Raw genomic sequence first — 26,370 nt, 5'->3', positions numbered from 1 at the left:
ACGTCAAGGTCTAAAACTCAAACTGGTTCACAACAGAAAGCACTCAGTTGTATGCCCATTATTTTAGAAAACATACATGAATTTCTTAGAGACCCTAAATATATCTACTACTTGCCTAATCCATAGTGCAACAATCTTAAATCGAATCTAAGTCTTGATCAAATAAAACTAATTTTCATTTGTCGGACCTGCTTTGTTCCAAAAAAAGGGATGAGGGGCCCAACAAAGTGATTGTGTAAACACATTTGTTTCCACAGTATGAGCACTAACACACACACACACACACACACACACACACACACACACACACACACACACACACACACACACACACACACACACACACACACACACACACACACCCCTCCGTCTCACCCAAAGGACCCCGTATATAAAGCTCTGTTTCCCCTGTAGTTGTTGCTGCTCTTCGTTTAATTACCAGCGCCCATTTTTCTCTTTCTGCTGTTCAGGTATGTGCTTTGACCTTTTCCTATGATATTTAAAATACTGCACCATCCACATCCAAATAAGATAAGGTGCAGTCAGGTAGAGCTAAGGTTTCCAGCGAGCATGTGCCCTGCTGAGTTTGAATTAACAGCTTTGTTGAATACAACCATGTGAAATCTAACTTTTTACATAAATAATAGAATTTCACAACCCTACAAATCTCTGCTCAGATTAGTTAGTTTAGTTTTGGAAATGACATACATTATATTCAGCATCTGTTCCAGTTATATTAATACTGAGTGAAATATAAGCACCTGTTCTGCAGTATTTGGTCTTTGAGATTTTTGACTAAATAAATAAACTCAGTTGTTCCTTCTTGATCAAAACAAGAGTGCATTCTATAATGTATTTAAATACTGGACCCACCGCTGGGTAAATTGGTGTTGATAAAGGTGTAATATTTCCTAAATTAAATATGCTCCTGTTATTTTCAGTGCCCTTGGACTCTGCATCCATCTGTAAAGCTCAGCATGACTCTGCCAGTCAGTTAATGCAATAAATTCCTCTCACAATCCTTCAGTCCTTTTGTCCACGGCCCTGTTTATTTAGATTGACATTCTCACAAACTGAGATCTTCTCTATAAATGACCGACAAGGTATTGTGCCCTCACCGTGAGGGTTTTCATATGTTTGCATAAAAATTTGATTTTCAAAATCAAAAATTTGCCTGTGAAAATGTGTTTGAATAGAAACCACTTTGGATATTTGTTCAGTAAATTTCATGGTTTTGCAATCTTTAACTATAAAATACTCTCTCTCCCATAACAACTCATAATAACAGATGTGTATAAAATTCTGAAGTAACAGTTAAAAGGCTGCTTTGAGGCTCCACTTACATTTAAAGATCCTTTAAATTTAGATAAAATGATAATAGAGGACTTGGCTGGCGTTAATAGCAGCTAGCCGACTGGCTTAATCTCTCTATCCCACATTCTTTCTTGTAAATCAAATTAAACAAGACGGATTGGACAGCTGGTACCTCACTCTTATCCTGGGTAATTGGATGCTGCCCCGGTCCAATGTCCGTCTGGCCTCTTCTATTCCTAGATCATTAGCTCCAAATGGCCTTTCACTTAATCTTATCCCCCAAACAAAAACTTACACTGAGTATTGCTATTTTGATTTTGGATGTCTGGAGAAAAAAAAGTGTATGACACTATATACATAATAGCATTGATTATTTTTAAATATTTCTCTCCAGTGTCATCATGTCTTACCTAGAAGAGCATGGGTGAGTCAAAAGTCTAGAGAGTTATAATACATGAATGTCTGTTTTATGGCATGTCTAATGCATTCTTTCAATTCCTTTTCATTTAGAGGACATCAGGAGGGTAAGTTCAGCCATTCTTTCATTTGATAAATCTATGAGCTGCAATTTATATCTCAACTCAATCACATTCACTCCTTCTTTCTCCAGAAGATGATGAGGAGCAGGGCGAGGGAGGTGAGACTGAAAGGCTCTGTGTGGGTTGATCATATTGACTAGACCTTTGAGATCACATTAACTACCAACTGTTTTAACAGCCCAGTAGTAGAGACAGCCCCTCAAGATCACCACCCAATTCTGAATATGGTTTACAGACTGTAATCGGTTTAATGGTTACGTGAGGTTTCTGCACTTTGGTGGGTAGACCATTGTGTTTGGTGTCATTTGATGATTGAAGTTTGAAGAAACAAGACATATCAGCACGATTTATGATTTTTTTGCCTTGCTGCCTAGTATAATTAAACTAGGTTTTAGATTTTCTGTTTTCAAATGTATTTATGATAATTATTATTATTTTTAAATCCACTGATTTACTGTTTCATTGCTTTTCTGGCGGCCACGTTGAAGAAGAACGCCCCAAATACAAGTAAGAATCTACAAGAATACTATACTGTGAGCATTTAAAACAATCTGATGAGTCAAGAACAAAGTAAAATAAATCAAAACACCTTCATGTTGTTTTACAGGCCATTGGTGACGCAGCTCGGTGCACCAAAAATCCCAGAGGGGGAGAGAGTTGACTTTGATGTATGTTCCTCAAGATCATTGTTAAAGGAGATATTATATGTTTAGCCTCATAGCATAATTGCCTAAGTCATATTTTGGCCAAATTGAGATATCTGCCTAAATGAATCCTCAGTGTTAGCAAAGTAGATATCTCAGTTTGGCCAAAATATGACTTAGGCAATCATGTTATGAGGCTAATGATATGATTACACCCACAACAGACATAAATAATCTTAACAAGTGTGTTCCATGCTAGGATATCCACAGGAAAAGGATGGAAAAAGATCTTCTGGAACTACAGACACTGATTGAGGTCCACTTTGAGCAGAGGAAGAAAGAAGAAGAGGAGCTGATCGGACTCAAAGCAAGAATTGTAATGTCCTTCATCATTGTGCTTTCTTGCTTTGCATGTTTTGCTATTTTTCCCTTATTTGTTTGTGAAAAGGGGATTTGTAAGGATCCAGTCACCAGTTGGACTAATAGTGATTAAATAGGCATGTGTCCACATCCAGCAAAGTTTTTTTTTTTAAATACAGGAGAGCCGGAGGGCAGAAAGAGCTGAGCAGCAGCGTGTGAGGGCTGAAAAGGAGCGGGATAGACAGACACGGATTGCGGTAATCAATTATGTTATCGTTGTTTATTCTATGAAAATGTCAATAAACCAACAAACAAAAGAATGATTTAAGTAAAGAAAACTGCAGTAATCAGTGGATGATGCACTTCAGGAGGAGAGGCAGAGGAAAGAGGATGAAGAGGCAAAGAAGAGGGCGGATGATGAGGCGAAAAAGAAGAAAGTTCTCTCCAACATGGGTGCTCATTTTGGAGGGTTCCTTGCAAAGGTCAGAGTGATTCAAGTGATTAATTTGCAGGCAGGCGTGCCACTATAATCTGCAAACATGTGTGCATTCCTAGCCTTACATGATTGTGTTTTTGTTTCATGCAGGTAGAGCAGAAACGGGGCAAAAGACAAACTGCAAGGGAAATCAAAAAGAAGACTCTGGCAGAAAGACGAAAGCCACTAGTGATTGAGAACCTGAAAGAGGATGGCCTGAGGTCGGTTAATGCCTACAGTAGATTACATTTTTATATAGCTGCATGTTATAGATATGCCAGCTGGATATGTGTGCCATAAACAATGTTTTGCACTGTAGACCCAAGTTGTATACTTTGTAATGCTTTTTGTGTTTTAGAGAGCGAGCCAAGGAGATGTGGGAATGGATCTACCATCTGGAGTCAGAAAAGTTTGACCTGACTGAGAAGATGAAGAGGCAGAAATATGAGGTTAGCCCTTTAGCTGCGAATATATATACGATTAAAAATCAAAGACATGAGAATCTGATGCACTTTTTTTTTCAGATCAATGTCCTCCTGAATAGGATCCAACATGCTCAGAAATTGTGAGTCAGACTGCTTGTCTCGATCTACAACAAGAGAGATAAGTGAAGGGTTGTCGATAGATGAAATCTTTGCACGTATTTGACTATGCAAAGATTTCATAGGTCGCTGGCCACAGTGACATGTGTACAGGAAACATGGCAACCTAAGCACTTGCCACTTCATGAACAGGACATACATTCACATATATTTACATAAAATGATGAGAAAAAAGAGGAAATAGCACTTTGCTGGTCTTTAGTGAACTACTGTTTACAATCTGCTTTTAATCTTGTCTTATTGCAGCAAAAAAGGACACGGCAAGGGGAAGGTTGGAGGACGCTGGAAGTGACCTCACACACACAGCAAGCATAAACAAACAAGAAGATAGTTCACTAGTTTCTGAACAAGCTTGCAAAAACTTTGCAGTGGCCAAGTAATGTTTTTTTTTTTTTTGTGGGATTTATTTAAATACAACTTATCTTCATATCTGTAGGTATTAAAATGCATGTATAAATATATTTGAATTGCTGTCTGTGTCATTTAAACTGGAAATGAAATCCTATTATTAATTCAGGGCTGCTACCGAGCAAATATAAATTATTGTCTGCAGCCTCTGACAGCTGCTCCTAGTTGGCTTGAAAACTGCTGATAAACAAGATGTGAAATATCGCTGTTGTATGGCTCTATTATTTTAAGTGTCTCTCGCATGTTGTGAAGGTAAAGCTGCTGACAGCGAGAGCAGGGTGAACAGCTTCGCCACAATGCAACCTCTTCTATTTCTTCTGGTGTTTGAAAACAGCGTGGACGTCATCCCCGGTCCCCTCGTGCCAAGGTTCAAATCCAGCCTCACGAGCAATGCTTTCCACTTTCTCTGCAAAGCCTGCTTCTTGTTCTTTATTCAGATCCAAAATGTACCTGGAACACATATTGGCACAGGATGGCACCATAAATGCAAAGACAGCACTTGTAGAAAATTATAACTTTCACAGACAGTTCCACAATCGCTCTATAAAGGAATATGTAGCTAACTCAAAATATCTCATATGCAAATGCCGATACACAGCAGTCACTGTAGTTCTGGTGGCCATGGTAACGAGCCCTATGTTACTAAAAAAACCCTCACTTGGCCAGCTCCACAACAAGCACAGCGTCTGGTGCTGCAATCTGTCTCGTCATCGGGCCCAACTGGTGCACGCAGCTTTACAACACAGACAGAGAAGGAAGCAGAAACACAGAAAATGAAACACGGTCAGCAGACATATCAGTAGTCTGCAGTCCAGGTGACTGGATGCTAAAGGAATCATTCATATTTACTTAAAGAGAAACACACCTGGCAGAGAAGTAAATGGTGTTGAAGAATTGGGAGTATTTCTGTTTTTCTGGCAGTTTGTGAAGTGAGTCCAACGGTAAGAAGGTGACAGAGATCCCATTTAAATGCATCAAGTCTGAAAGGGATTAGAGAAAACTCAGTGATGGTTTTAGCTGCTTTTTTCTGTCAAGGCAACATCAAAACAGATTACACATACACAGGAACTAATACACAAAATAGCTAGAGCACCTCATTCTCATTTAAAAGTCTCTTAAACATGTCCAAAAAAAACCCTTTTTTTGTCATTGTGTAAAGTGGTTTTAACCAAGGCTAAAACTGAAGGCCTCTTCACATTTACAGTCTTTTACCATTAATGGTGATAGCCCGTATGGATGTGTCCTCCTCTGCATCTGTGTATGGCTGAGAAGTAGTAGGGCAGCCCCGTCTGCTGGACAGGGACTGGAACAATCCCTGCACATTTGCAAAGGAGATATCCTGAGCAGTCTGTGGATGTGAGGACATGATGGACGACAACAACAGCAAACAGACAGTAACATGTTTAGAAATACGCACAACTTGATGCCAACGATGAAAAAGAGATGAAGACAGAACACTTTGGTAGATTTTACCTTGATGTGTTGCCCATTCTGTGTCTTCAGCAGACTCTTGTCATCAGTTTCAATACCAAAGGACAGATAAGGACTAGAAACAATGTCTCCCCAGTAGCCCATGATGGCCACTTTATCTCCTTTCTGTGTAGAAATGGGCACGAAATTAGCTTCATTCATGTCACATTGTTGAATACAGTGCTGTAAAAAAGTATTTGCCACCTTCCTGATTTTAGTTGTTTGCATATTTGTCACACTTACATGTTACAGACCTTAATATTCGACAAAGATAGTGAGCTCAGAAAAAAATCAAAATGAAGGGTTTGGAGTGGCCTAGTCAAAGTCGGGACTTAAATCTGATGTGGTTTGGCATGGTCTTAAACAGGCCGTTCATGCTCAAAAACCCTCAAATGTGGCTGAATTAAAACAATTCTGCAAAGAAAAGTGGGTCAAATTTTATCCACAGTGGTGTGAAAGACTCATTACCCAGTTATCACGCACGCTTGGATACAATTCTTGCTGCCAAGGGCAGCACAACCAGCTATTAGGTTTTGGGGGTAATTACTTTTTCACACAGGGCCAGGTAAATCACAATTTAAAAACTGCATTTGTACTTGGGTTATCTTTATATAATATTAAAATGTATCTGGTGATCTGAAACATCTAAGTGTGACAAATATGCAAAAAACAAAGAAACTAGGAAGGGGGCAAAAAATTTTTCACAGCTCTGTTGAAGAAATGTGTAGAAAAGCAGATGCATAATTACTTGACTAAACACTCTTGAAGACAGCAAACTGGGATTGGTTATTTGGTAGACGCCTTCTCTCATTTCGAATGCCAGTCCCTGTTCCCTCCATCGCATGTACTGCTGTCTGTTGATGATGCCACACTGCAGACAGCCAGTAGGCAAAAATACATTTTAATTTCTTCAACCAACTTTTTGTTTTCAATAACTCTAACCATAACAGAGGAAAATGAAGAAAATGTTCAGGTACCCCTTTCTCATGAAGCTTCATTGTAAGATCCCAGTCAAAGCAGCCCTTCTTAGAGTCATAGCGTGTCCCAAGATGCTGCCTGACTCGATAATCCCATGCTTTGGACATGATAGGCGTAAGATGCTCTGATGATGAAGACCGAGTTTGGATCCATGACTTGAATATCCTGGCTAGTTCATCTCGCTCCTTAAACTGTAAAAAGTGTAATTACTCAGTGGATAAAATGAGTAAAGTTTGTTAGCATTTCCACAGCAGCATTTTGATGATTATATGCGGTAAACCACATATGGTCTCACATGGGTTTTACTGATCAAGCCTCAACGTCTGTCTTTTTAAGAAAATAAACTTATTTAGCAGATGTTTGTACCTTAAGGAGAGTTGTGTTCAGACAGGCATGCACGGCTGTCTCCAGTGTTTCGGTAACAGAGAGAGAGAGTTGTGATGCTACACGTTGCAGTACTTCCTCTGTCTGACTGCGGATTTCACTGTTCCCAAACACCTCTAGAAAAACTTCGGTCTTCTCTGAAAATTATAAACAAGTAGAAAAAAAAAATACTGGTCTGTGGACAACAAATCTTGCTTTTATAAAATGAATAATTTATCATAATGCCACCTACCATTAATTCCCATGCTGCCCTGGGGAATCAGTGCCAGGTAGAGAAGCAGCAGCTGTCTAGCAACCACCTCCATGCTGTTTTCTATCACCCATATCTGCAGTGCGGCAAAAGAAATTATTTGCAGCTCACAGTAAAGTTAGCCATCTGTAGTCAAGGATTTGAAAGACTGAGGCTCACATGGACACTTTGTTTGTCTTGCAAACTGGCAAAGGTCTTCAAAAGATGTCGTGGATCTCCACTGCCCACCAGTAAAACATTGATGTCTCCTTCACATCTCTCAGGGCCTGGTCAGAGAGAGAGAACACACACTACACATCTACTGCTGGACACTGAACCTCAGTATGTTTATCAACCATGTATCTGTAGCACTGACTATCAAAAACTGGTGTGGTCAAATGCAAAGTTCTTTTTTGAATACTGAATTTATAAACAAATCATAATTTTTGACTTCCTTACAGTTTATTTATGGACTTTTAAAGCACGTTCTCTTTAAAACATAATTAAAATGTATTACAAATCCTTGGCTTCCATTCTTCAGTGAAAGAATATCATTTGTTATAGGTATCAATTGTTATAGGTTCCACATTAAGAGATTGGAAAAAGGTTGCTTTTGGAGGAAAATATACATGAGACACACTTCCTGTGGTTTTTAATTTAATGGACAAAACCACAGAAACATGTTCAAAGCAAAAAAAAAATCCTATATTGGATAGTAAAAGACTTGCTGGAGAAACCGCTTTTTGGCAAGCACACCAGGAAGATGTTTTTTATGTAGTCAGTCACCAGATTTGCACTCATCTCAGGGGGGATTTTGGTCCACTCCTCTTTACAGAAACTCTCTAAATCCTTTAGGTTTCTGGGCTGCTGCTTGATGATTCAAAGCTTCAGCTCTCTCCACAGATTTCCTATAGGATTGAGGTCAGGAGACTGGCTAGGCCCCTCCATGACCTTATGGTGCTTCTTCTTTAGCCACACCTTTGTGGCTCACAATGCAGTCAGACAAGTACCATTCTCCTGGCAACCTCCAAGCCCAGACTCATCCAGCAGATTGCCAGACAGAGAAATGTGATTTGTTACTCCAGAGAACACATCTCCACTGCTCTACAATTCAGTGGCAGCATGCTTCACATCACTGCAGCCAATGCTATGGATTGCGCTTAATGATGTTTTCTCTATTATTGTATGGTCTTTACCTTACAATATAATGCGCCTTAACTGGTTGTGATATGGAACTATATGAATACAACTGAACTGAAAATAGACTTGAATGTAAGACTTGGATGCAGCTTGTTGGCCATGGAAACCCATTCCACGAAGCTCTCTACACACTGTTCTTGAGCTAATCTGAAGGCCACATGAAGTTTGTAGCGATTGACTCTGCAGAAAGTTGGTGACCTCTGCGCACTATGTGCCTCAGCATCTGCTGACCCTGCTGTCATTTTATGTGGCCTACAGTACCACTTCATGGCTGAGTTGCTGCTGTTTCCAATCTCTTCCACTTTGTTATAATAACACTAACAGCTGACTGTGGAAATTTCTGTAGTCTGCATACCAAGGTGCTTGTTTTTATACACCTATGGCCATGGAAGTGATTGGAATACTTGTATTCAATTATTTGGATAGGTGAGTGGATACTTTTGGCAATATAGTGTACTGTATATGGCAATGCATTACAGGTCATCTTAGGCCCCATTTACACAAGAACATTTTCAAGTTAAGTTTTTTTGCATGTTGGCCTGTCGTTTACAAGTTCTCTTCTTTAAACACATACTGTATGTAAAATGCAATTAGCCATCTCAGCCACTATATTCAAGATAGTGGAGCAACATGGCAGCTTCCCAAAAACTTGCGCCCGCTCCCATCTACTTTTAATGTATTAATTTTAAGATTATGAGAACACAATTTGTTAGAAGATGTAGTTACACACTAAACAATGTATATTTATGGGTATAACATTCTTTTTTTCTATTAAAAAACCTCCAGCGACTGATTGTACCTTAACTGTGCAGTTTCTGAACACTGAATGTACTGCTTATTTCGTATTACAGGTGTACACTAAATAAATATGCCTAACTGTGTGTTTATATGTGTGAAACAAGCACATGCTTTTATTTTAAAAACAACGAAGCATAAAAAATAAACAATCTTTTAGCTACTCTGATGCTCATGCGCAGAAAGATCAGGGGAATCCTCGTGCATTCGAGATTCTCACCGATGTGGAGCAGGTCACGCGCAGGACTGAAGCCCCACCAAGTGATGCAGCCTGCGCCCTCAGCTGCCCGGCCAGCACTCATACTGAAAAGGAAAAACAAACCAAACCACTCACCTGGGTGCTTTACATCAAGACTAAACAAACAGCGGTACACCAGTGCCCATGCCTTTACATAAAGCTAGCTGAAACGGAGCACATATAAAATAGCTTAGCTTTGCATGAAAGTTAGCTAACTGTGATTGTACAGAACTTTAAATGCCACCTTATGAATACAACAATTACCCAAAGGCACAAGCGTATCTCTGACTTTAGTACTGTGATTAAAAAAACAAAACAAAACACTGCGGATAATATCAAACACTGTTAAATCTCACCTTACTGCCTCTGTGACCACAACCAAAAGAAGTATGCAGCAGGAAGTTAGTGTGGGTTCTGTTGCTAGGCAACACTTTTGGCTATATAGACGCCATCTACCGGTGAAAAGACTGAATTACACAGTACGCCCTTTCATTATTACAATATTTATAATTTAATTGAAAGAAATTGAGCATTAATGTGAAACTTTTCATTGTAGGTTTATTTGTATTTTCCAGGACCACAATTGCACCACAACACTAGAAAGTGAGCAAAAAGGCCCAAAGTACATAAGATCTAGAAACTCTAACATGTCTTCAGAGACATTTTTTTTTTTAACCATATACTTCCGTGGGCCTGCACAAAAGATGCACATTTACAGATAAGTGGTTTCCAAGCTTACAAAGACAGTCATTTTAGTTTATGGTATGTGGTAAATATGGGGAGCCAATTACAGTTCAGTTTAAATTACAGTCAGATATCAAAAATTGTCTGCATATGACAGGTACACACACACACACACACACACACACACACACACACACACACACACACACACACACACACACACACACACACACAAAGTGTTTCAAGAGGAACAAAATGGAAAAGAGAACATGGAAATTGAGAAAACGTCAGGTTTAACAACAAGTAACATATTGGCAGCAGTCAGTACTCCATTCATGTGTAACCTTAACGAGGTTTTGCTTTGAGTGCTGCATCCACTTCTTCTTCAGGCAGGAGAGTGTGCCACTGAGCTACAGGACGTCGGGGATTGGCAAGCATGTCTGACCAGTGGCGCAGGCCGACTCCTGTAGCTCCATAACCCATAAAGGTCTTTCCAATGGGGTCATTGCTCCCAAGTTTATCATAGTCGAATACTGTGATGACAACCTGTACTTTCTGAAAGGCAGAAGAAATATGCATAATCCACTCAAGCTTGTCAACACAGTATTTTGTGTTACATTTCAAAAACTGATTGTGGGTCTAAAGGTTACCTGTATTTGCTCAAAAGGGACATCAAAGCTGAAACTCTCATTAAAGTAAGGATTGAGTGTGTTTTTCTTCACTGTTGTCTTCTTCTTTTTAATCCGTTTCCCATTTTGTTGCAGAACGATCTTCACATATGGGTCTTGTGAAAGAGGAAGAGAAGGTGAGTTCTGTCATGTATGTCTGTTTCAAGTCCTTATGAGACTTGAGCATTTATTTATTTATTTGACCGAACGCTAATACTGTGAGGCCTGGTTACCTGATAAACCTCCAACATCCATTTTCTTCAGATTCTTTGCCTCCATGATGTTCACTGTCAGTTTCCCAGCAGTGGGTACATAGCGTAAGGAGATGCAAATATCACCCAGTTTTTCCTGCTGGAAGGAATGGGTTGGGTTATGTGTTGATCATTAATTTTCAGTGCAGCTGTTTACCCTGAAGCGTACAAGAACTGAAACACGCTTAAACAAAGACACAGCACATCATACCTCCTCCTTCTCACCGCTCTCTAAGTCCCTCCATTGTTGCATTGGCTGGCCCAAATCAACGCTGTTCATGGGAATCTTTATTTCACCAATCATGTCATGCTTGGAGAAACGATCAAAGTCAAAAACCTGCAGCACCAAAGTCTTTCCGCCCAGCTCTGCATATGGAATCTAGAAAGAGGGGAAAATTATGGAAATGGAATCATAAACAGCATGGTAACATTTCAAAACATGCTGCACATATTATAGTTACTTATTTATTTATTTTTATTTTTTTGGGGGGGGGAGAAGAAAAGTCTAAAGAGGAAATAGAATTCAATGAAGGGTGAAAAGCATTCAGGCGAAGCACCAACTCAAGCTGTGACAAAGATAAAATTACTGATGGCATCAAGTTCACAAAGGCATGTCAGGCAAGCGTGACCTTGAAGATGAAAGTCTCGTTGAAAACGGGGCAGAGGTTTTTGCGCTGAACCTTGGTCTCATACTTCTTCTTTTTGTCTGGCAACAGAAAAACTTTGACATAAGGGTCTGAAGTTCCCCCCATGTCCATAGCAGCAAGATCCTGAGCCTGAAGGATACCCACGATGAGCTACAGAGGAAAGAAAACGAGAGAACAATCAATGTTATTACAGTCATTTATACATAAAAACTGAAACTAGGTGAGAAAAATATTTTAGTTAATGGAAATAAAAATAATAACTAGACTTAAAAAAGTAATTGAAACAATATTATCTGTAAATGAAATAAAAACAATTTATCTTTATAAATGATGGAAGTGTTGACGTTTCCATGGAGGATCTACCTGGGCGTCTGTGAAGTTGTAGTCCAAAGAGAACTCCAGTTTACCCAACTTTTCCTGTTCTTTTTCCTCTTCTTCCCCTTCCTTCTTCACCTCCCCCTCCTACAAGATAAAAAAAAAATAAAATAAAACACACCTGATATTCATTTGGAAGATCTTGAGCTCATAAGATTGTTTAATTTCACTGAAAATACAATGATAGGTTACCTTCTCTCCAGCCTCTCCTTCGCCTTCCTTTTCCTTTCTGCGGCGTCCTGCCTTCCTCTCCCTCACTTTCTTTGGCTTTTTCTTTTTACCAAAGCATTTCTTGAAAACACAGAAGATGAAGCATGCCACCAAAACCAGAACCACCACAACAATGGCTCCTACTGCCCACATGGGAACTGCAAAATAAAGAACTGAGCTGACTCATCAGTGCTCACCAATGCACATTATAGAAGTTTGCTTATCATGAAAGAGAGCTGGAAATGTCTGATCCCCCTTTGTTATTTACATACACATAAATAACACAATGCTGAAACAACAACCAGAGCCTCAGGAAACACCTTTAAATATGGACAACCTCACTTTTCAACACTCTTTATCAAGGGTTTTGTAAAAGCTTGTTGATCTTGCACCTTCCATTCAAGTTAATTAGTTATAACAATATTGTTGTTACCACCCCTCATTTCTTTATATTTTGCTTCCAAGGAGCCAGACTTTGTCATCATTTTTAAAGTAGTCTTGAGCAATAATTCTCCAGGTCTTTCCAAGTTTTTCTTTGGACTTTTGCTGCTTTTTCAATCATTTTCAGTCCAGTTCTTATATCTGACCATTTTCAGAGGAATGTTTCTTTCTGTTTGTAAAGCCACTGTTATTAACGGTTGTTAACACTGACCTATGAATCATTCAAGCATAAGAAAGGCATCTAACTCAAGGAATGTGTTGTGTCTACACATGACAGCTTAGCAAAGAATCAATTTTAAATTGTATCTTTAGGCAATTTATTACTAGAAACCTTTCACAAGCTAAATCTATTGAAAAATTCCAAAGATAACACAGTTTGCACCAACAAGATGATTCCCAAAAAGCTATTAAAAATTTGAGGAAACTTGACAAATGGATGACAAAAGAAGAAGTGGAAGGCCTAAAAAACAGTTTACAGCTGATGCACAGTTTTTGAAAGTCATGGCCTTAAGAAGTAGGGAAAAAAAATCCAGGAAAAGACCTGACGGAGGACCTGAGAGATGCATGTGGCCCTTCAGTTGATCCATCTACTGTGCCCTGAAGTCTCATCAGAAATGGTCTCACTGGAAGGGTGGCTGTCAAGTAGCCATTCTTAAGGGAAGTGACGAATCCCAATTTGAAATTTTTTGTTCAACTCATCATCAGTATGTAAGGAGGTGGTCAGGACAGAGGTACAACAGTAAGTGTTTGGAGCAATCTTTAAAACACAGTGGAGGTTCTGTCATGGTTTGGGGCTGCATGGAGACCTTGTCAAAATTGATGGAAATATCAACGCAGGAAGGTACTGATCCACCATGCAACAGCATATGAAAATGTCATTTTTCAGCATGACAATGATCCCATACCCACTGCCAATGCAGTAAAGGCATACCTGGATACAGTGGGACACTATCAGTCATGGATTGGCCTCCTCAGAGCCCGGACCTCAACATTATTGAAGCAGTGTGGGATCAGCTTGATGGAACAAAAGGCAGCAAACATTCTAAGAAGAGCTTTGGAGGTCCTTCAAAACGCCTGGAGAACTATTCCTGCAGACTACTTAAAGAAATGACAAGAAAGCTGCCTAAGAGAGTTCAGACTGAAGAATAAAGGTGGTCATACCAAATTTTGACTTTCATTAAAATTGTACAAACCTTGATTTTGCCTTATATACTGTATTTCCATATTTGCACATTTCAATAAATCGCTGCACCAAGCAAAATATGAAGAAATTAATGATGGCTCAAGAGTTTTGCACAGCACTGTATTCTTAGTGTAGTAGAGAAGTTCTGCATGATTTATCATTCAAAATCTTGGGCCTTGGTGCAGCCCCGAGTTCATGTTCTGTCTGAAAGAAGCTGTATTAGCTCTTCCCCTTTTAGGGGAACTTTCTTCTGATTGGTTGCACCTCACAAACAGAAGATTTGAACAGCAGGTTCGTGAGGTCAGCAAGAGTGGATATTAAGGATCTGCTTCATAACAGGCAAATGGTAGAAGAAAAAAAAACAACCAAAAGCTTAAAACTGAGCTTTTACAGCAGTCTGATGCCTGAAATTACTTGTATGAAATTACTTAGTTATTTGAGACTTTGGTCATACTTTTTTTCAGAGCTTCTGCAAGTGTAACAGTAAATATATGCCAGAAAATAAGGCAAAGCATAACGGGTCTCTTTCAAACATTAACAGCTGTTCATGAGCTTGGAGACAGAACCAAAGGTGCTGAGGTTTTCTCACAAACCTATTTTAAGCACTTCCTTATCTATAGATGGCTTCCTAAAGTTGTGTTGTGTGAGTAACACACTTCACCACAGACAGATAACAGCAGTCTCTGTAAACCCACAGCGACCACCAGTTACTCCACCAACAGCAGAAGCTCATTAATTGCTTTACATTTAGCATCATAAACAGTAGTTGTTCATTTCTTGGCAAAATGATTCAACTTTTTTGGAAGACTATGCTCCTAAATATAACTGGGAAATAAAATAAATATTAATTTGACCAAATGTAAATTCTGTACATGGATGGATTTCCTCCATAATAACCACATTTAATTTATTTCATCATTGATTTATGGATTTCTGAATCATGTTGCAGATTCTGGCAGCGGCTTACTTGACAGATGACTCAGTTCATTCATGAACTTTTCCTTCATGTGGTTGTAGTCATGCCCAGGGTGATGTTCTGTATGTGAGTGTTCATGGTGTTCTGAATGCGAGTGCTCATGATGAGCAGGCTCCGTCGTTTCCTCTGATTCTGGTTCAGACGGCTCAGCGGCCCTCCGGACTCGAACCCCAGCACTGACCAGCCTCATGTCAGCTGCCAAAACGTTAGAATTAACACAGTTAATCATGTTGTTTTTGTCCGTTGTGCTTTCAAGTTGGCTTCCACATTGAATGATAACACAACTTTACATGCATGCTGTGTAATCCCTGTGCTAATGTGTTGCAGGAAGGTTGAAGAGCACAGGACATCGCTAAGCCAGATGCTCAACATGGCTGACCCTAATCCCTCTGTTACGCTCATACTCTCTCCATCCCATGGCCCACTCTTTCACTCCCACATTCATCCCAACCCCATTTTTCTCTCATCACTGGCTCTGCTGTGGACTGGATTAAACTATGGCTCTACAATATTAATCCAAAACCACAGATTCTCAAAGCTTTAAAAAAAAAAAAAAAAAAATAGAAGGGTTGGTATCATCCTTCAGTTTTCCTCACCCAAAGCCACTTTTTCTGTAATGTCTGTTTATAAGGGTATTTAAATGAAGTTCACTGGACTACAGGCAACATTCAGAGAAACTCCAGATTTATATGATTTAGATGTAGTTATGGGCTTTATCGCCATTTTAACCCCCCCCCCCCCCCCAAAAAAAAAAAAAAAATTATAATAAGTAGTAATTGATACTAGACTCATTTACGATGTTTAATAATTGAACATTGAAATTGAATATTATTTAATGGAACAGAAAGAGTGTTCAATAAAAAAAAAAACATAACTCTTTATTAGGAAACTGAAGTACATCAAATGAATCGGTCACAAGATTAATGGTCCTTTAGCTGGGCTTGTTCAAAATCAACAGGAAAAAAAATACATACAGATATACAGTAGTGTCTGAAATCTGAATATTGATCTTACCTGTTTATATCTTCCTTTATTTCCTTCAGCACCAAAAGAGGGCAACTTTTAGTTCTAAGTGTGTTTCTTGTTGCTTTTCTTCTGGCTTGCTGGAGACCTCGCACACCTATCAGTCCCTGGGTATGCTGTTGACTAGGACTGGCAAGCTCCCTGCAACCCTTTCCATCAAAGCTAAAGCACTGGCAAATCACTAGAGAAATGTTGTCATTTAATCCCCCCCCACTGCCCCCCTCCTACTGATATTAGAAGGCAGACAACACATCTGTTGCTTTACATCTGAGTAAAGCGGCATAAAGACCACCAGCCACCTTTTATTGTGTTAGAGCTGTAGTGTTGGTAATTCAACACATTGAAGAATTCAAAGCTGCAACTTGTGCCAGGGGAAAACAGACTGTTCATTACACTGATGGCAGTGGTGGTTGTGTTTATCCATTAGACTCAAGAGATTGTAGTACATCCAGCCCTTCACTAATCTCCTCAGCGTAGCTGCTCTTGCAGTCGATCGTCTAACAACTTCTGAGAGTGGATGTTCTGCAGTTCCCATCCTTTTGCCTGCCATTTTACTGTACAAAACACATACCCATATTTATTGCACTGCAAATACTAATCTCCTGGCATGCTGCCAAGTGTTTGTACAGCTACATCTGGAGATCTCAGTGACAATCCAACCATGTAACAGCATTCTCCAAGTTAACATACAAAACAGAAAAAACAAATGAGAGGAAAAAAAAAAGCTAACACAACAAAGAAATAAAAATTTCCTTTAGAATTTTCATTGCATGCCTTTTCTCTCAGTGTTCCTCTAAAGTATACATACAAAGACCATTTTAATAATACAATAAGTTTTTCCTGGGTCTTTGGGGAAGGTGAGTACATAGTTAAACAGAATTAGCTCATATATACAGGGGTTGAACAATGAAACTGACACTGTCATTTTAGTGTGGGAGGTTTCATGGCTAAATTGGACCAGTATGGTGGCAAATCTTCATTAATTGCACATTGCACCAGTAAGAGCAGAGTGTGAAGGTTCAAATATCAGGGTAAGAGCACAGTTTTGCTCAAAATATTGCAATGCACACAACATTATGCGTGACATACCAGAGTTCAAAAGAGGACAAATTGTTGGTGCACGTCTTGCTGGCGCATCTGTGACCAAGACAGCAAGTCTTTGTGATGTATCAAGAGCCACGGTATCCAGGGTAATGTCAGCATACCACCAAGAAGGACGAACCACATCCAACAGGATTAACTGTGGACGCAAGAGGAAGCTGTCTGAAAGGGATGTTTGGGTGCTAACCCCGATTGTATCCAAAAAACATAAAACCACGGCTGCCCAAATCACGGCAGAATTAAATGTGTACCTCAACTCTCCTGTTTCCACCAAAACTGTCTGTCGGGAGCTCCACAGGGTCAATATACACGGCCGGGCTGCTATAGCCAAACCTTTGGTCACTCGTGCCAATGCCAAACGTCGGTTTCAAAGGTGCAAGGAGTGCAAATCTTGGGCTGTGGACAATGTGAAACATGTATTGTTCTCTGATGAGTCCACCTTTACTGTTTTCCCACATCCGGGAGAGTTACGGTGTGGAGAAGCCCTAAAGAAACGTACCACCCAGACTGTTGCATGCCCAGTGTAAATGACCCCAGTGCATAATGTCTTAAACGTTATAAGGTTTGCAATATGTATTTGTTATTCTAGCTGTTCAGTCGTTTCCTGTAAAGACGGATGTTTTATTTTGAAAAGGAAAGAACTCTTCACATGTGATGTCGAAAGGTAATGAAAGGCGTAGCAAACAGCAGTGTAAGCTAAAGGATTGACAGGAGAGGCAAACAAAGTAAGGAGAAATCGGGAGAGTAAACAAGGAGTTTAGCTTCAGCTGAGAGATGGCAACAAGGTAAAATTATATGCATCATATGTGTCAATTGTTTCAGTTTGTCATACGATATTTGTTACATTTTGTTGCTAATAGTTTAATGTACTATGCCTTTGTTGTTTATTCTTCATTCATTCAGCTCTTACGTTGGTCTGTATGTAATATAAGCTGACGAATAAAGGACAGAGACCATCAGTTCAGGCTTACGTTTTCTTCAGCTGGAAGCTACAGTAAGAGCTTGACCACCCGACGCACGCCACTTGACGGAGTGAAAAGATCTCAAGGTGCACGACTATGATGGCCAGTAGGTGGCAGCAAGTGGTCTGAAAACAAAGGCGATAAAGGAAAAAAGAGGCTACACGGAAAATGGACAACACACAAGCTTCATCTGTGAGTCCTGAGGACATTAATGAACAGATTGTTTGTTTACAAAGGGAAATTCAAGATCACAAAGACCTGCTTCAAAATGCAACTGAAAAAACAAGGCAAGAAATAAAAGAAACAATTGACTCTAAAGAGAAAATGCTGGCAGATCTACAGTCTCAAGTCCAAAGCACTACAGATGAACCTCGCCGCTCTGAACGCACCAGAATACCAACAGAAAAAATGCTTGCTTATCAAACAGAAGAAGTAAGTAAAAAACAAAAAAGACTCATCACCTTATATGAACAGTGGAAAATACAAGTACGTGAAGCAAGAGAAAAACTAAAATCAGACACAACTGAAGAACACCTGTCATCACTTGCAGACATTTTAGAAAAGGGAAAGGATGACATAATGAAACTCTACACTGACATAAGAGGTCATGTAGCTCCAACAGTCAATTTGAGACAAAAAATTGATGCATGCGAAGCTGTAACTAGTGACATCATCAAAATCATATATAAGAGACTAACTGGTGTTGATGGAGATTTTGATGCTGAATATGAAAGATGTCGTTTACGCGAGCTGCTAGATCGTGACTATGCGCTCTCCATTTATGGTTCCACTGCAGCACAATCCAGTAACACACATCACTCCTCAGCTTCATATATCGCATCAAAACGGGCTGATGCAGCAGCAGAACTGGCAGCAAAAGAAGCTGAATACAACATCGCGCTAGAGGAAAGAAAGCAAAGAGAAAAGATAAAGGCTTTAGAAGAGCAACACAAGAGAGAACTTGAAATCCAAAAATCCGAATTGGAGCGTCTGCAAGCTGAAAGGGAAGTGGAAGCAGCTCGAGCGAGATTGGAAGCTTATGACAGAGAAATACTGCAAATTAGTGATGTCCAGTCAGTCAAAGGTGAGCAGAGGAGCCCAGATTCTGTCCCTCAGCCTTCTGCATCACACTCACCTAACATATCCACGTCATCTGCATCTCCTGCAGTTGCTCAACTAGCACAAGCCGTCCAGGACAGTATAACACTGAGCAGACTTCCCATGCCAGAACCAACAGTATTCAGTGGCGAGCCAATCCATTTTATTGAATGGAAAACCTCCTTTATGTCACTGATAGACCAAAAGGGTATTTCTACTGCTGATAAACTTTATTACTTGAAAAAATATGTCACTGGCCCCGCTCGCAAGTGCCTGGAAGGCACCTTCTTTAGAAATGATGAAGAAGCTTACCAAGATGCCTGGAAAAAACTTAATCAACGATATGGTCAGGCATTTGTTATTCAAAGAGCATTTAGAGAGAAGCTATCCAACTGGCCAAAGTTACAATCCAAAGATCCTGAGGGATTAAGGAACTTTGCCGACTTTGTAAATGCCTGCCTGCTAGCCATGCCTCATGTAAAAGGTTTGGAAATACTGAACGACTGTGAGGAAAATCAAAAACTGACACAAAAACTTCCTGACTGGGCAGCTGCCAGATGGAACCGCCATGTTACAAAGGCCTTAATGGAAGGCAAAGAGTTTCCCAGTCTCAGTGACTTTGCTGCATTTCTGTTGCTGGAAGCAGAAATTGCCTGCAACCCAGTCACGTCCATCTCTGCTCTCCATTCATCCGAGTCACGCAGTGATAGAGGGAACCTGAAGGACACAAAAAGAAACAAGGCAAGTGTCTTTAACACCAAAACACATGAACACTGCGACGAGACACTAACCAGATCCAACTGGGGCTCACCATGCACACTGTGCCAAAACTCACATCCACTCCACAAGTGTCCACACTTTATGAAACGGTCACTAGCAGAGAAAAGGACACATGTGAAGGACAATAAGCTGTGTTATGGCTGTTTGAAGCAAGGCCACAGTGCAAGGGACTGTCGACGCCGCCTCACATGTGACACTTGTTTGAAAAGGCACCCTACCTGCCTTCATGATAACGGTTACATCAAAGACACAAAGGGAGAAAGGCACGTGAGTGTAGAAAATGCATCACAAAGCAATATATCAGAGATAACCACTGCTGTGTCACTCAATGTTGCTAGAGATGGACAGACTGCCAGTACTTCAATGATTGTGCCAGTGTGGGTGTCATCTAATGCAAACCCATATAACGAAAAACTTGTCTATGCCTTATTAGACACTCAAAGCGACACTGCTTTCATTGATCAAGAACTGTGTCATGAGCTTCAAGTGGGTGCAAGTCCAGTGAAACTGAAACTAACCACTATGATGGGAGAAAACGTAATTATAAACAGTGAAAGGGTGGCTGGCATCCGTGTGAGAGGCTACAGCTCTGCAACGCACATTCAACTGCCCCCTGCATACACAAAGGATCATATACCTGCCAATCGTGAACACATACCAACCCAGGAAACGGTCAAACGCTGGAGTCACCTATCACCAATCATAGACAAAATCCCACCACTCCTCAGTTGTGAAGTAGGACTCCTGATAGGCTACAACTGCCCCAGAGCACTGGCACCCAGACAAGTGATACTCGGCAAAGAAAATGAGCCCTATGCTGTTCAAACAGATTTGGGGTGGAGCATAGTTGGTGGTCTAGCTCCGCACTTTGAGACAGACATGATGAACAGCCTCTGCCATCGTGTTGCCTTAAAGGAGATCCCTCCTATGACTCCCTTGGATGCAATACGTGCATTAGAAAGTGATTTCAGGGAAGTCAATGGAAATGATAAAACAGTGTCTCAAGCAGAACTCATTTTCCTTGACAAACTCAGAGACGCCATAAGAAAAAATGAGACGGGGCATTATGAAATGCCATTACCCTTTAAGGAAAGACCATACATGCCTGACAACAGACAACTCGCAGAGATCCGACTCAACCACCTCAAAAGGAAATTCTCCCGAGATGAAAAATACAAGATTGATTACGTCAAGTACATGAATGACATCATCAAGAGAGGTGAGGCAGAAGAAGTGCAGGATGATGGACTTTCTGGTGAAAAGTGGTACATACCACACCATGGTATTTATCACCCAAAGAAACCTGAAAACTTGCGTGTCGTGTTTGACTGCTCAGCTAAGTATAAAGGAACCAGTCTTAATGAGCACCTTCTGTCCGGACCAGACATGCTAAATAATCTAACTGGTGTCCTTTTACGCTTCAGACAGTATCAAACAGCATTAACGTGTGACATAGAGAAAATGTACCATCAATTTCAGGTCCAAAATAGTGATCGCAACTACCTCCGCTTTTTGTGGTGGAAAAATGGAGACCTAAGCGCACAGCCACAAGAATACAGGATGACAGTACATCTCTTTGGTGCTGCATCCTCCCCAGGATGTGCAAACTATGGGCTAAAACACCTAGCCAAAGAGAACAGCCTTGTGTATCCACTAGGTTCTCAGTTCATAGCCAGAGACTTTTATGTAGATGATGGAGTCACGAGTGTGCAGACAGTGGACGAGGGCATGCAGCTGGCACAGGAGGCACGTGAACTGTGTGCTAAAGGTGGACTCAGGCTTCACAAGTTTGCGTCAAACGACAGTTCTGTCTTAAACAGCTTACCAGCATCGGAACGAGCAACAAATGTAAGAACAAAGGATCTTGCCTTTAGTGAAACACAAACAGAGAGAGCATTAGGTATTCACTGGTGCATAAAAAAGGACTGCTTCACATTCAGCATTGCACAGAAGGACCAACCTGCTACACGGCGTGGGATATTATCCACTGTAGCATCCATATATGACCCACTAGGATTTATCGCCCCCTATCTTCTCAGTGGAAAAATAATTTTGCAAGAGATGTGCCGTCAAGGCACAGGATGGGATGACCCACTACCCCAACATTTGAAACCACAGTGGGAGCAATGGAGGATGGACCTTGTCAATCTGGAGAAAGTAAGGATAGCCAGATGTTACATGCCTGAAAACTTTGGGCAGGTGGTGAAAAGGGAACTGCATCATTTTTCAGATGCAAGCACCACTGGGTATGGGCAGTGCTCCTACCTGAGATTTTTGAATGAGAAGGGAGATGCTCATTGTGCCTTCATCATGGGAAAATCTCGTGTGTCTCCTTCAAAGATCACCACCATCCCAAGGCTGGAATTGACAGCAGCAGCTGTCTCAGTCACAGTGAGTAACCTGTTCAGAGAAGAGCTGACTTATGACAATGTGGAAGAGTTCTTCTGGACAGACTCTAAAGTTGTTTTAGGATACATAAACAACGAAGCAAGGCGTTTTCACACCTTTGTTGCAAACAGGGTGCAAAAGATACGCAATAGCACAAGTCCGCAGCAGTGGTTTTATGTCCCCACCAGTGAAAACCCTGCAGACAATGCATCCAGGGGAACAACAATAAAGGAACTGCTATCATCCAGATGGCTCATGGGTCCCAAGTTCCTGTGGGAAAGGGTAATATACCCTCCAGCAAAGGAAAGCATGGAACTCCCAATCGGAGACCCAGAAGTTAAGAAAGCTCAAACGTTGCAAACAAAGGGTATGGAGTGTTGGAGTCTTGCTAATCGCCTGGTAAGATTTTCATCCTGGTCTCATGCTGTTAGCGCGGTGGCACGTCTCAGACGACGACTCCTAAAGGACAAATCAGATGCACACTCCACTGTAAGTGAGCGACAAGATGCAGAACTTGTGATCATTAGAGACCTACAAAGACAAGCATACCAGGAAGAAATGATGACACTAAGCAAAGGAAATCCTTTACCAAGAAGCAATAAGCTATACCATCTCGATGTCTTTTTGGACAGAGATGACGTGCTCAAGGTGGGAGGAAGACTGCGGTGGTCAGCCCTTCCTAGTTCATTTAAGCATCCAACAATCATCCCCAGAGAGCATCACGTCACAAAGCTGATAATAGCTCACCATCATGAAAGGATCAAACACCAGGGCAGAGGCTTTACTATCAATGAAATTCGGGCCAATGGCTATTGGATCCCAAAAATGAGTCAAGCTGTTTCACTCTACATTCGCCAGTGTGTGATCTGTCGGAAACTGAGGAGACCTGTGGAAGGACAGAGAATGAGTGATCTTCCTAGAGAACGGGTAGAGCCCTCGCCACCCTTCAGCTATTGTGGCATGGATTGTTTTGGCCCATTCACGACTAAACAGGGACGTAAGGAACAAAAAAGATACGGAGTGCTCTTTACATGCTTCAGCTCTCGTGCCATCCACATTGAGATGCTAGACGATATGTCAACTGATGCTCTCATCAACGGTCTGCGTTGCTTTATTGCACTGCGAGGCTCAGTCAGACAAATTAAGTGTGACCAGGGAACCAATTTTGTAGGTGCCAAAAATGAACTGAATGCAGCTCTACAGGAAGTCGACACTAAGAGAGTGGTAACCTTCCTTGCAGAATACCAATGTGATTTTGCCTTTAATGCACCTCATGCTAGTCATGCTGGTGGAGTATGGGAGCGACAGATAAGGACTGTAAAAAGTGTTCTCAACTCCACGCTTTCACTCACTCCTGGTAGGCTCAATGATGCTTCTCTAAGGACTCTATTGTATGAAGCTATGACAATCGTAAACAGTCGTCCTCTTACAACAGACAATCTGAATGATCCAAATAGCTTGGAACCACTAACCCCTAACCATCTCATCACCATGAAAGCGAATGTTGCATTACCTCCTCCTGGCAAATTTGTCAGAGAGGACTTGTATGGAAGAAAACGATGGCGCCAAGTGCAGTACTTGGCAGAACAGTTTTGGAGCCGTTGGAGAAAAGAGTATCTCCACAACATCATGATCAGACAGCGATGGCATGCACCCAAGAGAAACCTTCAAGTGGGTGACATAGTGATGGACACTAAGGAAATGCAGTCAAGATCTTCATGGAGACTTGGAAGAGTGTCAGAGACTGTATCAGATAGGGATGGACTCGTAAGGAAAGTCAAAATGGTAGTAGGTGATAGATATCTAAACAAAAGAGGTAAGCGCATAAACAAAATGTCTGTTGTGGAACGTCCTGTTCACAAGCTGGTTCTCATACTGGAAAGTTCCTAAGTCAAAGAATGTCTACAGTGTATGTAGTGTTATGAAAATGGTTGTTCTCATGAGGAAATCATTTGTGTTTGAGAAGTTGTGTACAAACACTAAATAATTTGGTGGGAGTGTAAATGACCCCAGTGCATAATGTCTTAAACGTTATAAGGTTTGCAATATGTATTTGTTATTCTAGCTGTTCAGTCGTTTCCTGTAAAGACGGATGTTTTATTTTGAAAAGGAAAGAACTCTTCACATGTGATGTCGAAAGGTAATGAAAGGCGTAGCAAACAGCAGTGTAAGCTAAAGGATTGACAGGAGAGGCAAACAAAGTAAGGAGAAATCGGGAGAGTAAACAAGGAGTTTAGCTTCAGCTGAGAGATGGCAACAAGGTAAAATTATATGCATCATATGTGTCAATTGTTTCAGTTTGTCATACGATATTTGTTACATTTTGTTGCTAATAGTTTAATGTACTATGCCTTTGTTGTTTATTCTTCATTCATTCAGCTCTTACGTTGGTCTGTATGTAATATAAGCTGACGAATAAAGGACAGAGACCATCAGTTCAGGCTTACGTTTTCTTCAGCTGGAAGCTACACCCAGAGTGAAGCATGGGGGTGGATCAGTGATGGTTTGGGCTGCCGTATCGTGGCATTCCCTTGGCCCAATACTTGTGCTAGATGGGCGAGTCACTGCCAAGGACTACCGAACCATTCTGGAGGACCATGTGCATCCAATGGTTCAAACATTGTATCCTGAAGGCGGTGCCATGTATCAGGATGACAATGCACCAATACACACAGCAAGACTGGTGAAAGATTGGTTTGATGAACATGAAAGTGTCATGGATCGGTGTGCTGTGGCTGTGTTTTTTTTTGTTTGTTCTTTCATTTCAGGGGGTTGGCAGGCTGTTTTCTCCTCCTCTTTTGGGCGGGGCTGGAGGCTGCCGTGCGGAGGCTCTGCACACCTGTTGTGAATTCTTTCATCGGGGCACTATTTAAGGATCTGCTCTGGTCTCCTGTCCTTGCCAGAGTGTCTGCTAATCCTTGGGGTAAAACGTCTTCGTCATCCTCTAACAGCAACAGTTTTCGTGTGGACTCTCGCGTGTTTTTTGTGCCCGAGCTTTGGTACTGGACGCTCTGTGCTTAACCGGGCAGTGTTGTTTATTGTTTCTCTACAGAAGTCATCTCGTCCCCTAGTCTGCCTGCCTGCCCTCCTGAAGAAAACAGCACACCGCTCCAGCCATCTGCCTCCCCTCAGGACTCTGTCATATTGCTCCCCACGTAAGCCTACTCCTCTGCTACCCCCCATGTCCATTTATGTTATGCTAACTACAGTCCCTAACGTATCTCTCCCTCCATCTAGACCGACCCCTCGGTGGTTGCACCCCTTCCCACAGTTTAAGAGTTCAAGTTCAGTGTTAAGGGAATCTCTGAGAGCCATCTCCTTGTTTATGGTGTTCCTGGTGATAATAAATTGCATAACCCACTATAGTCTTGCCTCCGTCTGTGTCTGCAATTGGGTTCTCCTTCGCTGCGCCCCTGACAAAGTGAAGTTGAACATCTCCCATGGCCTGCACAGTCACCAGATCTAAATATTATTGAGCCACTTTGGGGTGTTTTGGAGGAGCGAGTCAGGAAACGTTTTCCTCCACCAGCATCACGTCGTGACCTGGCCACTACCCTGCAAGAAGAATGGCTTAAAATCCCTCTGACCACTGTGCAGGACTTGTATATGTCATTCCCAAGACGAATTGACGCTGTATTGGCCGCAAAAGGAGGCCCTACACTATACTAATAAATTAAACTGTTTCAGTTTCATTGTCCAACCCCTGTAGTTAGGGCAGTTTAACAGAACTGGTCATTCCATTAATAAGTGCATTCTGTGCTGTAGTAAATTAAACTGCACTTAAAGTTACATCAGTCCTGGTGGAAAAAAAACAAAACACTGTGCAAAACCTTGTGGTTTGCACACTTTGCTGATGTTTTACGCCTGACCACTAGAATGAAATTAACATGAACACACTTACGCCTGTGTGGGACGCACTCTGACACACTTCAACTGAGTCTTATCTT

At 41.1% G+C, this 26,370-nt stretch overlaps 5 protein-coding genes across 7 annotated transcripts; 3 read left to right on the top strand and 2 right to left on the bottom strand.

Annotated features, from left to right (window-relative positions):
- The first annotated feature begins 428 nt into the window (after positions 1-428).
- Positions 429-4,255, top strand: LOC115798017 (troponin T, slow skeletal muscle). 2 transcript variants are annotated; one of them, XM_030754664.1, is made up of 13 exons: positions 429-470; positions 1,709-1,738; positions 1,825-1,838; positions 1,925-1,951; positions 2,342-2,360; positions 2,461-2,521; positions 2,757-2,873; positions 3,037-3,114; positions 3,226-3,339; positions 3,444-3,553; positions 3,691-3,781; positions 3,857-3,897; positions 4,181-4,255. In XM_030754664.1, the coding sequence occupies exons 2-13, from the start codon at positions 1,716-1,718 to the stop codon at positions 4,224-4,226; spliced, it is 741 nt and encodes a 246-aa protein (XP_030610524.1). In that variant the 5' UTR covers positions 429-470; positions 1,709-1,715; the 3' UTR covers positions 4,227-4,255. The 2 variants fall into 2 exon arrangements, with proteins under 2 accessions (XP_030610524.1, XP_030610523.1); XM_030754663.1 differs by lacking the exons at positions 429-470; positions 1,709-1,738; positions 1,825-1,838; positions 1,925-1,951 and having other exon boundaries at positions 2,258-2,360.
- On the bottom strand, positions 3,216-10,053 carry dnaaf3l (dynein axonemal assembly factor 3 like). The gene is made up of 12 exons (XM_030754659.1): positions 9,993-10,053; positions 9,619-9,701; positions 7,584-7,690; positions 7,407-7,500; positions 7,157-7,311; positions 6,790-6,981; positions 6,561-6,683; positions 5,816-5,938; positions 5,555-5,690; positions 5,208-5,322; positions 5,001-5,075; positions 3,216-4,792 (listed from the first exon to the last, which is right to left on the bottom strand). Exons 2-12 carry the CDS (start codon positions 9,698-9,700, stop codon positions 4,651-4,653), a joined length of 1,344 nt encoding a protein of 447 aa, XP_030610519.1. The 5' UTR covers position 9,701; positions 9,993-10,053; the 3' UTR covers positions 3,216-4,650.
- A 124-nt stretch (positions 10,054-10,177) lies between these two features.
- Positions 10,178-16,255, bottom strand: syt5b (synaptotagmin Vb). Of its 2 annotated transcripts, none has more exons than XM_030754660.1 (9): positions 16,086-16,255; positions 15,063-15,266; positions 12,454-12,629; positions 12,250-12,348; positions 11,869-12,036; positions 11,451-11,618; positions 11,222-11,339; positions 10,971-11,104; positions 10,178-10,875 (listed from the first exon to the last, which is right to left on the bottom strand). In XM_030754660.1, the coding sequence occupies exons 2-9, from the start codon at positions 15,259-15,261 to the stop codon at positions 10,666-10,668; spliced, it is 1,272 nt and encodes a 423-aa protein (XP_030610520.1). In that variant the 5' UTR covers positions 15,262-15,266; positions 16,086-16,255; the 3' UTR covers positions 10,178-10,665. The 2 variants fall into 2 exon arrangements, with proteins under 2 accessions (XP_030610520.1, XP_030610521.1); XM_030754661.1 differs by having other exon boundaries at positions 10,666-10,875; positions 11,222-11,336.
- Positions 16,256-17,724: 1,469 nt separating this feature from the next.
- Positions 17,725-20,561, top strand: LOC115798651 (uncharacterized). Its single transcript, XM_030755574.1, has 3 exons — positions 17,725-17,980; positions 18,099-20,012; positions 20,080-20,561. Exons 2-3 carry the CDS (start codon positions 18,326-18,328, stop codon positions 20,118-20,120), a joined length of 1,728 nt encoding a protein of 575 aa, XP_030611434.1. The 5' UTR covers positions 17,725-17,980; positions 18,099-18,325; the 3' UTR covers positions 20,121-20,561.
- A 165-nt stretch (positions 20,562-20,726) lies between these two features.
- Positions 20,727-24,924, top strand: LOC115797857 (uncharacterized). Its single transcript, XM_030754385.1, has 2 exons — positions 20,727-24,684; positions 24,803-24,924. Exon 1 carries the CDS (start codon positions 20,915-20,917, stop codon positions 24,311-24,313), a length of 3,399 nt encoding a protein of 1,132 aa, XP_030610245.1. The 5' UTR covers positions 20,727-20,914; the 3' UTR covers positions 24,314-24,684; positions 24,803-24,924.
- The last annotated feature ends 1,446 nt before the right edge of the window (positions 24,925-26,370 follow it).

This window comes from Archocentrus centrarchus, chromosome 19 (assembly GCF_007364275.1).
Source record: "Archocentrus centrarchus isolate MPI-CPG fArcCen1 chromosome 19, fArcCen1, whole genome shotgun sequence".
Taxonomy (NCBI): Eukaryota; Metazoa; Chordata; class Actinopteri; order Cichliformes; family Cichlidae; genus Archocentrus; species Archocentrus centrarchus.
The sequence above is the reverse complement of the archived record's forward strand: the minus strand, read 5'-3'. Positions and strand labels throughout refer to the sequence as shown.